General features: G+C 32.2%; 1 protein-coding gene across 1 annotated transcript in view; it reads left to right on the top strand.

The window, feature by feature from the left end:
* LOC111627367 overlaps positions 1–12,984 on the top strand; it is a 46,778-nt gene that overhangs the window by 18,645 nt on the left and 15,149 nt on the right. Inside the window, exons 7-8 of the mRNA XM_023370931.1 lie at positions 494–595; positions 5,201–5,400. Coding sequence (XP_023226699.1) covers positions 494–595; positions 5,201–5,400 — 302 coding nt within the window. The remainder of the gene's footprint in view (positions 1–493; positions 596–5,200; positions 5,401–12,984) is intronic.

The raw sequence follows: 12,984 nt of genomic DNA, 5'->3' as shown, positions 1-12,984 counted from the left end.
TTACCGTGATAGAAGAGATAATTTAAGGTATTTTTGAAATTTTACTCTTTGTTAAATTCTTCTCTTTGCATCTTCAGCATTCACTCTCTATTAAATTCATTAAAACATTCACTCTTTATCAAATTCAATAATTAAATTAATGTGATTTATATATGATTTTTACATACAACAATGCTTATTCATTTAGTCTTTAAGTTTAAATTCTGTAAATGTGTTTTACCAGCTGTTTAAACCCAAAGTTGGCTACTTAATGTAGTTGAAAACATTTGTTTTTCTTTAATTATTGTCAGACATTAAAGGTTTCTGTTCAGCTTTTTCTTTATACAATTTGATATAAATTTGGTTTTGTTACATTTTAAAGTTTGAATTTTAATATTAAACTGAAATTTCTCTTAAAGATGAGATGCTAATTGTTATAAATCATAAAGTTGTATGTAATTAATAGGCTTAAATTACTTACAAATATATTTAGCATTGTTTTTTGCAATTTCAGAGATCCGGGAAGTGATATCTTACATTCTTATTACAAGGATTTAGTATTAGATCCAAAAAGACCCAATGACTGTGAAATTATTGTGGTTGATAAAGCGTACAGGTAAGTAATGTTTTTTATATTACTGTAAATATTAAACAGCTTAATAATTCATGTTTATATACTGGTATATCTTCATTTGCAAACTGTAATTTATTCTTGAAAGTCTTCATAAAAAAAATGAAAATTTATAGATTGAACACCCCACTTTCATTTTTTTTTAACAGGAAAAATTATATATGATTTATGAACTTAAGAAATTCCTCATTTTCACTAAAATATGTTAGTTAATATTCAAATTATTAACATTTGGAAAACATCCTTTAATACATTGCAGGAACACAAGTAACAAGTGCAGTTGACATTATTGGGCTGCATTTTGAAAAAATTGTAGACCTATAATGTCTACAATGTTCTCAGGATTAAAGAAAGACAGACAGATGGACAATGTCTGTCTGTGTGTATCTATCATTCCTTTATCTCAAGAACAGAATTAGATAGGTGAAAAATAAGAACTGATATGAAAACCTTAGGGGCAGGAAGCCCTGATTAACTATATATGAACGTCCAATATGAACGAGAAGTCGTGCTATTTCAATTCAAAAATTCCCCCGAAAGGAGTTAGATAACTGGCATGACTCCATTGTTAAAGGAAAAGTATGATGTTCAGGGGCAAACCACTACTAATTTGAAGTGGAGAGCATATATTTTAAATTAAATAAATTAAAAATATGATTGTCATAATGCTGGACTGCAATTTTTAATGTCACAATAAATAGTTGCTCATTTTACACGTTTTTTCTCATTGAAAGGTTCCACTGGTGTTTATGTATTGTAAAAGTTGTATAGTGGTAAAAACATGAAGATTTACTTAAATTTGTATATCCTGAAGACAATTGCAAAAACATTTTGTAAAGATTTTGTGATTTTTTTACAATAATTAAAATATTGTATAATGCAGTTTTTCAATACTCTGATGCTAGGACATTTTAAAATTTTATGTATTTTAGGTGTGATGAGTATATAAATACTGTGATATATACTAATATTATAAAGAGGTAATGTTTGTAAGTTTGTTTGCAGCAGGTAATCTCCGAAACTACTCATCCGATTTCAAAAATTCTTTCACCAATATTTAGAATGGAACCTCAGGGTGGACATAGGCTGTATATTATTCCGTTAATTAAACATTCATATAAATTAAAATATATAATCTAGGTTAAGGCTTTTATGTCCAACAGATGGCGCTACGAGTACGACGCCCTAAGTTTGCTTTTCTGTGAGGCATTATGCTTTTCTGTGAAAATGAACTAAAGCAGATCATCTTCTATCTATTTATATAAATAAAAATGTAACGATCGTTTGTTCCTACCGATTCCTTTGAAATTTTGACACAACGCTACATTCGAATACGCACATGCTTTTATATAATATACATGTCGAAATCCCCTCCCCGGGAGATGGACAGGACAGGCTTACCGTAAAGAACTCTGCTTCTATTTATACTATTTTAGATGCGGTTTTTTGCGTTTTTGATTGCGTTTTAATAGGGTACATCAAGAAAATGTACACTGAGGGATTTTTCGAAAAATTTTCCCCCCCCCACGGGGGAAGTGTTATTCATTTATAATAGATACATTTTGAGCCACAACAATGCGTGGCGGGGTCTGCTAGTTTGTTATAAAGTAAAAATTGGTAATGGTTAGTCTCTGCTGAATATACAAGTTCTTGTGAGATAACCAAAGTTAAAAACAGTGAGAGGACTGGATAGTGCTCATTATGGGTTTTGCACAATGGCGCAGCTGGGTGGTGAGGGATGGGACGATCCCCTCAAAGTATGGAATTGGCCTCAGTGTGGCAGTGCGAGGCGGCAGGTTAGAGGATCTGAAGGTTTTGCCTTGTTCTCTGCCATTGATAGTCTTTAGACGAGTTCTACTGCATTTAAATTGAAATCATTTTAATGATGTGTCAATATGATCAAGTTTTTTTTTATAACTTTAATGTGTACTTTGATAAAGTTGTACAAAACTCTGCATCATCCTGTAAATGTGTGACAANTGGGTTTTGCACAATGGCGCAGCTGGGTGGTGAGGGATGGGACGATCCCCTCAAAGTATGGAATTGGCCTCAGTGTGGCAGTGCGAGGCGGCAGGTTAGAGGATCTGAAGGTTTTGCCTTGTTCTCTGCCATTGATAGTCTTTAGACTCAGGACTAAGGTTCCAGTGGTGTCATAGTATCATAGGCCTTGGGTCTGTGTACCAGGCCTTAGTGAAGCTTGTTGTTTGCATGCTAAATCCCTATCCGTGGCCTCCAGCTGGGTTTCAAATGTCTCCCTAAATTGGAACCTATCTCTGTTCAGATGGATAGCAATCAGAGCTGCATTTTAGCATAGTGGCATGCAGACTCACATCAAAGCAGAAAGGAGACTGGCATGGCCATGACATGGTGGCTGTTCTCTTTGGCTTTGACAATAAGAGGGCCAAGATGGTCTCTCAGGAAGCCCGATACCAGAGGATGGTTGCTGTAGCTACTATGAACATGATTCTCAGGGAGGTTTTGTCTTCACTTATCTTCTTCTTCAGACAAGATAAGTGAAGTTAGTTGTTTGGGCTTGTCTGACATAAGTCCTACTCAAGACATCCTGCTGATAAGGAGTGAAAGCGTTAGCAAGTGCCTCTTGTGAGGAGTGCCTTAAAATATGGTAGGGAACCCTGTAACGCTATTGTGTGGTCTGGTAGGAGTCCCCCTACCCTCGATCAAACACTGCTCTCATTGGCAGCAAGATGACCGCCCCCACTTGTCATACTTGTGGGTGAAGTTCCCAGTGTCCTCTGTGGACCTGAGGATGCTGGATCTCCTGGATTCAAACACTGCATCAGTATGAGAATTAGAGGCTGTGGACCTGATAATCCTTACCCTCTAGAACCCAAGACACACTTCTACAAACTCCTGCATTCTTCTCAGTGGCACAAGGTCGATGGTTCCACACACTATGGCCAGATGAATGCAGTTGCTCTCGTGCAACCCATGTAAAACTCCTCCTACACAGTAAAAGAGAAGCAGTTTCCTAGGAAGAAGACCAGGCTTTGCAAACCCAGTGTTGGCCTAGGGGCTGTGGTCTGCATACTGAAGCCAGTGGAGCAAGAAGTCTTACTCCCATTGATGAACCCTTGCTGGCGGCCAGGGGGATAGTGCCTGTAGTGGCTTACAGGATCCTGCTGACTGCTGTCTAATGTGACATGTGGTTGGCAGAGCCTCTCTGTGACATAGGGCAAACTTCCTTATGTTTTTAGGGGATGGATGTGCTTCAAGGCCCATTATGCATTGGATAGACTGTAACTGCCCAGAGAACCAGAAATGGGAAAAAGCATCCTAGTAAGAATCGGGGCAGCCCATGCCAAGCACCCAGCCAGGCTGGGCTGACCCTGGGGAGGCAGCCATTTAAATGGGTAGCTGTCCTGTCATCAGGCCAAACCAGATGTGGGGAGGCTCATAAATGCATTCCCCAAATCTTGAAAGAATGTGGGACACTTGTGGAAGGTTGGGAGTGGCCTCACACCCTTCTTTTGAATTTTTACTTTATGGTGGCAGAACAAAGAGAGTTAGTACATGCGACTCTGTGCTCTCAATAATATAAAGTTAAGAATCCTGAGAAAATGGGAGATATTAAGGAGCTGGCAAGATCTAAAGAGGGAGGAAGTGGTGTATCCGGCACCACAACCAAAATGTGGCAGTCCCGTAAGAAGTGGAACGCTATCAGAAAGAAAAAGGCTGCAAAGTTAGGATTGCCAGTTGTTGAAAGGGCCGAGGAGATCATTGATCTAGCCTCCGACTTATGTCCTGAAGAGGTTGACAAGGTCACCTCACTGTATTGGAAAATGATTGCTAGTTATGAAATTGCTACATAGTAAAATGCTCTAACTTGTCAAAATAGATTATCCCAGTGCTATGATCTTCAAGAAGAAAGAGTTGATAACAAAATTGTTTATTGAGTTAGTGTTATAAAAATCTCTTGTTAACTTTGTCTATAAAGACTCTGATATGTTGTAATGTTTTGTACACACATTGTAGATTCATTACAGATTATTGTATATCTGATTATTTTCCTCTTTTATATTTATATACTGTACATACTGTGCCGGTGTGAAGTGGTAGCTGTCTGAGAGCCATGGAGTGTTGGGGATGCTACAGTTATCCCTAGTTGGTACCATAAATGTATCTAAATTAATAATAATATTGGAGGTGAAGATTGGACAAAGGTCTAAGTAGTGTAGTTGGCAATGCATCTATATAGTGTAGAAATTGTGGGTTTGAGTCTCCCTCCAGGTCCTATTTTTTTCTTTCTGAACTTTCTAAATTAAAATAAAAAATTTATTTACTTATAATTATTAAATTTATCAAGAAATGGCATATAAACTGCCTACCTCTTATCAAACTACTGTTTGTTTAATTATTAAAATTCACCTTAAAAAAATAGCCTAATATTCTGGTAGATAATTTGTTTTATTCTCTCTTCAAATGCGGAAGATTCATTACAGACAGCATTATGGAAAGTTTAAATTGTCAGAAATATATCATTTTTATAAAATTTACAAAGTTTTTCTTATAATTGATATTATTTACCTAGTTATGTTTTCTTTTATATGATATTATTAATTTACATTTCAGACTGTATGCTGAGTCGGTGGAAAGGCGTCTTGTAAATCTTGGTATGCTTGTAGATATGGTATTTCCAAAAGATGGAGCTTTTGTTAGTCAGATAGTTGACGATATTACTAGACGTGGGAGTTTGTTTGCTATAGTTATTTCACAACAACATGAAGCACATAATTCTGTAACATTAAATTTACTTCAAGGAAATCCACAAGGTAAGTATAATTAATATTAAGTTATAATATATATAAAATTAACAGTTCATCAGCATTTCCTCTGATGTGTTTATGAATTTCTGAAACATAAAAATTGTTTGTTAAATATAATATGTATCATTCCTGTTTATTAGTTTATTTTAATTGAATTTAATTTTTTTCAAAATGTATTGAACCTACATTTCTCAACTCCAGTTTGAATATAAATAAGAATAAAACGAACATTAAATAAGTAGCCTATTTTTAATAGTAAACCAAATTATGAAATTTTATCTTTGGGTTAATTCCTACAATTAGAACTATATTTTTTATTATTCAAACTGTGTTACAATGGCTGTTTATCTTATATATATTATAATTAAAAGGTGTATAATAACATACATTAGAGAAAATATAGAATAATGGAAGAAATATTTTACATTTAAATTGTTTAAAAGTTTTCTATATTTTTAAAACGTTTGATTGATCTCTCCATTTTTGCAGCTTTTAATTATTATCATATATGACATACAAAAAAAATTTATATGATTGGTGTCACAAATACAACACACAACACACCCCAAAAACTTTTGGGCTGATAAAATTGCATCTTCAGGGGTGTTTATAACTATAAAATAGGTCTTTGAACAAAAATTTCAGCTTTTTTGAACATATTGTAATTTTTCACCTGTTTAAAGAGGGTGATTTCATGAGATTTCCTGCTAACATTCTCTAATAGAACATCTGAAAATGGACTTTATCAGGCTGAAAGTACTTGAAGTGTTACATTTCATTTATGATTCCAATAAAGCAGGCTTTTTGTGAATTTGATTAAAATTTGGATTATTTTCTTGAGTTTCAGCAGTAATTTGTACATACACAAGGCCTCTCAACAACAGTTTAAGTAGCTAGTGTTAAAATAACGTGTATTACGGTGTACTCCTGCTAACTTGAATCAGTTTTGTTCATTATATTACCGAGTCTTCTAGCCAAAAATAAAAAATAATTATGAATTATGTATTAAGAGCATGACCAAAAATGTAAAATTAAAATGTACTTTACATTTTAACATAAATATGTACAAGATACAGTGAATATTTTTTAATTAAATGTAATTGTTGGATTTTTTCTTTCTTTCTCTGTAAGTATAGCCCTCACTAATTAAGTTACAATCTTCTGAATTTGAGTGATATCTTCTGATAATGTAAACACAACTTATAAGTCATATAAATTTTCATTTTGTTGTGACTAATAATTTCAGATGTAACAGACAGTAGGCATTATATCACCACTGCTTTCTCCTAACAATATTGAGGGCCGGTAGTATTTCTCAAGTTGTTAATTGATGCTATAGATTTTTATTTTACTTCATTTATTTCAATTTTGAGAAATTTCAAATGATGAATTATTTTCTCAAAATTATTAAAGCATTTTAGACTTCTGATTACAGCAAATAAATTTTATTTTTACGAATCAATAAAAGTTATTTATAACATTAACCTATTCCATGTTGAAATTTTTCTCCGTTGTGTCACGCCATGTTGAATTTTTTTCAATGTTAACCTAACAAAAATTACACATTTTTGAAAAAAATAATTGTGGCTATTGTATCGTCTGAAATGATTATTTTATTTTGCACAAACAAAATAGATATATTAATAAATGTAAAAACAAAAAAAAATTCTATTTCGGAAGTTAATTTTAATATAAAAATTATAACAACTAGTGATATCTAGTTTCAAAAACGTTTCGACGCTGAAACGAGATATCTCGGGTCCACCGGTCAAGGTCAGAAGGTCGCGACTTCAGATATGTCGGGAATAACAAGGTACAGGTTAAATGAATAGCTTTATTTATTATTTACTTTCAAGTGTTTAAATGATGATTCTTTATTCTTATATGATACCTACTTTTAAAATAATTTAGTTTCAGTAAGTATTAAAGGTTTGCCAAAATCATTGATTGTGCGCTTCCCTTATCAAATGCAATTGTTACTTTCCTAACTGTTACGCATATAACATGGGAAAATATTGTAATTGTTTCAAATTTGATCCTCCTGGGTTTTTTTGTAAATCTTAATATTTTGAGATCTCCTGAACACGAAAATATGGAAAGAATTCCATGTGTATGTTAGTGTCTATTTTAATTAATATCTCAGCACAGATTAAGAAATGAAATTTGGTACAGTAAACTTGTATATAAGGGGCATTGATGCTATTAAGTTTTGATGGTTAAAGGTCAGGAAGGGGTTGTGAGTGCTATCTCAAGTAGGGTCAGACTTAATGAAAAGTTTGCTCGTTATTGGCATTTACAATTTTTTGAACTCGTCTCTACCCTGAAGACTAAGCGTTTTGCTTTTTTGTATTAATTAATAATATAAAAGTTACTTTTTAAGAACGTCTCATAGCAAATGGTGACCCACACAATTTTAAATTTGTGCTCTGTCTTAGTGTTTCTTAAATAAACATTTTTTTAAATAAAGAAAATTTTCACGATTAAAAAGAAAATCACTTCTCTTAAGCTTTTGTTATTATTTAAATTTTATATCTTAGTGAAATTGAAAAATATTGGACTTCCTAATGGTTTTCTTAACCTCTTGTTCGATTGCTGGGAGAGATGAACAAGAGCTCTTGCCAGCGCTTTTTAATTCTGATAGTGTAACTATAAATGACTGAACAAATATTGTTAATATGGTTTAAGTTTGTTCAGATTTTGATGATAGATTATTTTATAAACTATTAATAATCAATATTATTTTATAAGCATGCATCTCTCTCTCTAATCCTTTGTTGAGTGGGTTTATCAGTTGCTCCCTCTTCCCCCAGAGTGAGTTAGTTTTTAAAAAATTTAATTTGTTGTGTTTTAATTCATATTTTTAATAAAGTAAGCAATGTTTTCTTATTCTGATTGTGTTAAATTGATATCAATAACACCAAGAATCCAGCAAGTAAAAACAATTTTTCAGTAGTTATCTTCTGGTTAGTTGTGTTTGAAATTGGATCATAAAAAAAACAAAAATAATTTTAAATTGATGGACTACAGTATTGAATATTTTGTTGAAAAAATCCAATAAAGAAGACAGTGTGAATGACTACTAGATGCCAAGTTTTTTTTTCTTATAGAAAATTCTATGCTAAATTTTGCCGAACTTAGACAAAAAACATTTTCTACACCTGTCAATACATGTCTCTGTCTGTAAAATTTCAAGTTGCCTGTAAATGTGTATAAGCATACTACAATGAAACAAACTTGAAAATATTAATTTATATACACGCTTACTTTGCAGAGCCCACCACATATATCATGTATATTTACAGGAGTACGCGTCAAAAGGTTAATGGATAAATATTTAGAAGATTCAATTCTTAAATGATTTACATGAGTATTAAATATATTTAGTTTTATTTGTTACAAAATTACAGATGACAGATAGCCTTATAATCATACAGTTTTCTTTTATTGCTTTTCCTAGTTATATTTTACATTTTTGGACTTGGGACCTTGAAATGTTAAGAAATGTAAAAAAACCGGGAGTTTTTTCTGTTTATATCAACGTTAGTTTGCATATGGAGTACAATTTTATTCACCCATTTTGAGGCTTAATGACTTCTGTGTCTTTTGTTGAAAACTTCTGAAATTTTGCAGGGTGGTTTGCATATTAGGGGAATTGATGCTATTAAATTTTGATGGTTAAAAGTTGAGGTGGGGAGATAAAGGGTGTCATATATCTCCAGTAGTGTTGGACTTAATGAAGATTTTATGTGTTATCAGAATTTATAGTTTTTTATAAAATTTATCTCTACCCTCTGAATTAAGTTTTTAGCCATTTTATAATAATTAATAATATAAAAAGTTTTAAATTTCCTAACAGATGGTGTCACATACAGTTTTAACTCTTGCTGGGAAAGTTATGCAACTCGTTGCTAGTTTTTTTTTTTCTTATTAAACCAGAGGAAATAAGGGCAGTAATGTGTACCACGCAACCCAAGACCTTTGTGTGCATTTACAAGTTTTTCCCAACTCTAGGTTGAATTAGTGTGTGTAGAGTGGTCTGTATATTGTGATGTGTGTTACACATTCATTGTATTGTCATTTCCTTATTACAATTACTGAGTACATTGAGCAGCAAATTTGCATCAGATTCTATCACACGCTTATCAGCACATAAACTCATTAAGATACATAAGGGCTTTTGGTAATGATGTTATGGGGAAAACAAAGTGTAGTATTGTTGATTCAAAGATGACAGAACATACATTAAGAGTGATGAGTGTGTAGATTGTTCCTTAACAAGCAGAAATCACCTGCAAGTTCTTTAGCAATACTGGGATTCAGTTCATTGCAAGAGACCTCTCCTGTAGTGAGAGCAGCTTCACTATGACAGTGCAACCATCCATTCATTGCATCTGATTCAGGAGTTTCTCATCAATCAGGAAATACCACAGGTATTGGCATTCCCTGCTTGCCAGATTTCATTGATGAAATGATGTTGGCTTGTTAAAGAAGAGTGGATGCATGTGATGAGGCATGAAATGAGTAGTTGTGTGTGATAACAGATGATTTGCAATTTATGAATTAATAGTTTCCAGTTGTGTCTTACCTGGCCCACAAAATTCTTAGAGTATCATCATTACAAGAAACTTAGCTGTAGATGGATGCCAAAACTGTTGATTAGCATTCCCAAACCACAAGTACTTGTAACAGTATCTGTGTTGATCTTTCTGGGACATTATCAGACCATATTTCTTAATTACATATTATGAATGATGACAAAATGAGGATTGTGCACATCATATTAAAAAGTCTTGGGGATGAAAATTCAAATCTCAACAAAGGCATGCAAAAGTTGGTCTCACAATATGACAAATGCCTTAATTTATATAATGATTAGGTAGAGTAGTAGTATAAGATGTAACAACATATTGCAATAAAGATATTTTATAAAATAAAAATATTTAAAATGCTTTTTACATTTAACCAGTTCTTACTTTCTGCTATATTTCATTCTAAATGAGGACTAGGTTACCATGCATATTGATTCATTTACTATTTAAGGAAACAGTTTTATTATTTTACTGTTGTTGGGAATATTTTTAATTACTTTTTATTTTCAAGTTCTTGGTACAAATTTTATGTTGTTGTTGTTCCAAGTCTAACGAAGATTATATGACGACTTAAATTGCCATATTTACTCGAAAATAAGATACAGAATTTTTCAGGTTTTACTATCTCCGAAAGTAGGGTGTGTCTTAGATTCAGTGATGCCTTAGATTCATTGTAATATCATACATTTTAATTAGCGACCTGTAGTGCCATATGTCTTGTTTCTGCTACTAGAGTTCACTAATTGTATCGAGTTATTAAAATGACTCGATACAATTGTATGGATGCTGTATATTCTAGATGTATATAAACTCACTTTAATCCAAAAAAAAATTGTAACAGCAAATATTTAAGAGATTAACTTAGCTCCGTCTCAATAGCCTACTATGTGATGTTATGAGTACATAGAGTTGTAAGGCACTCTTTCGAGAAATGTATCATTTCTGATGCTTGAAATGGCACCGATGACTATTGGATATAGGAAGAAGTGAACATTGAACTAGTTTAGAAGAGCCTAATGTGGAAAGTGAGAAGGTTTTTGACTTTGCTACCACAGAAGAGTGATATATAACTTTACGGCATAATAAATACTCATTCTGTTGATTATAAATCAGTCTCGAGTTGTCTACTTTTTCAAGAAAAAAAAATTGTCTGCGAGCACATTAAGGTGTGCCTTAGTTTTAGTGTCTCTTACATTTGAGTAAATACGGTATTCACTTAATTTTTATGCCTGTTAAGTAAATTTTTCTTCTAATCAATAATCATAATAATTCCAAATGTATTTGTCTTTTGTAGAAAATAAAAATTTTAAACACTTGTCGAAAATAATAAAGTAAATATGAAGCATAAATTGCTTTATTTCTTAAAACGAAAATTTTATTATGCACAAAAATAAATTTTTATAATCACAGGTTAATCTGAAAACTAATTAGTCATATGTCACATTGCACTTGATATTCTTAGTGTTCCCAAGAATGAATGTCGCTCACTCAAAAATAGAATGTTAGTATTAAAAAGGTTAAAAACAAAAACTCTAACCCCTGTATTCACCAACACGAGTTAGAGTTAAAAGTTAACCAATAAGTGTTCATGTATCTTAAAGTAAAGCAAACGGTGTTTGGTTAAATTGAGATTTAACCCTAACTGTAACTCGTGTTGGTGATTACGAGAGTAAGAAAGCAGTTTTATCTTTATTTTTGTACAAAAAAACATTACAAACTGCAGAATTTTGACTACACTGTAAGAAGATCCAATTATTATTAATTATAAATGTATAGAGCGATGGCATTCTTCTTCTTGAGTTTTTATTGTGGCTGCATGTAAGTCTATCAATGATCATACGAGTGGATTTACGTTAGAAGAGTAGAGAGATGCTATTGTATAATGTAATGATAATAAAATATGTTTTAGACAGTGTTTATAGTGCTAACAGTGGATTTTTTTTTTTGGGACAAGTGGAATAAGTGACAAGATGTTGATAGTGATTATAGTGAGTCAGTTTTAAACGAGCAATAATCAGTGATAAGTGTTTGTGTTTATAGTGAGCCAGTTTTAAACGAGCAATAATCAGTGATAAGTGTTTGTGTTTATAGCGAGTCAGTTTTAAACGTGCGATAATCAGCAGCGAGTGTGCCTTTCGGCTTTTCGATGAACTTAGAGTTTCGGACAGAATTTTGTGCAACGAGATTTCAGTATAAAATATGATAGCACGCTAGATAAATTTTTGTTATTTTATTAAAGATTAAAACAATTTTTGAAAGAAATCTTTTGAATTTCTGTGTTTTTTTTTCTTTTTTGCTATAAAAGTGATTATTTAGTCATATTAATAATTAAAATTGGACATGACAGCTAACAAGAATAAACCATTTTATGACTTTATACGTAAATGTTAGTTTTAATTAGATCAGTTACTCGTTTAGGTGATATGTTGGTATAATAGAATTTGAAGCATACACTAAGTTAGTCCGAAAGAACATCAAGATATGTGAGAGCAAATGTATTAATATATTTCAATGTTTAGTGAGAAACCAGCAAGAAGTTTGTGAGCTGATATGTTAAATTTGAGCTTAAAAAATATTTGAAGAAATCGTCTGGTATGTACAGTACATGATGATGATTGTTTAGTGTTACTTAATCATGAGCAGTAAGAAGAGATGTAGAAAGAGAAAAGTTTAATAACAGCTAAGCTTTCAAATGTACAAATGTATAATGTATGAGATACATTTAATTTTCTAACAATGTAATATTTAGTTTAGAAGAATACAAATTTCATATTTAATAGCTTATTTCAATTTTTTTTTTCTTTAAACTCTCTGCTTTACAGAAAGTAAGATAGCTTTGTTTAAATCCAGAATGGATCAAGCTAGCCTCACAATGAGATGGATGATGAGTGACAGGATTCGATGTTCCAGATCAAACCACTCTAATTCAAATGCAAGTTGATACTCGTAAAATAAGTATCGACTTGCCACTCTGGGGATGCGAGGTAACTTGCTACTCTGA

This window comes from Centruroides sculpturatus, unplaced genomic scaffold (genome assembly GCF_000671375.1).
Source record: "Centruroides sculpturatus isolate CEXI.00-Female unplaced genomic scaffold, Cexi_2.0 scaffold378, whole genome shotgun sequence".
Classification (NCBI taxonomy): Eukaryota; Metazoa; Arthropoda; class Arachnida; order Scorpiones; family Buthidae; genus Centruroides; species Centruroides sculpturatus.
Note: the sequence above shows the minus strand (reverse complement) of the source record. Positions and strands in the feature narration are given on the sequence as shown.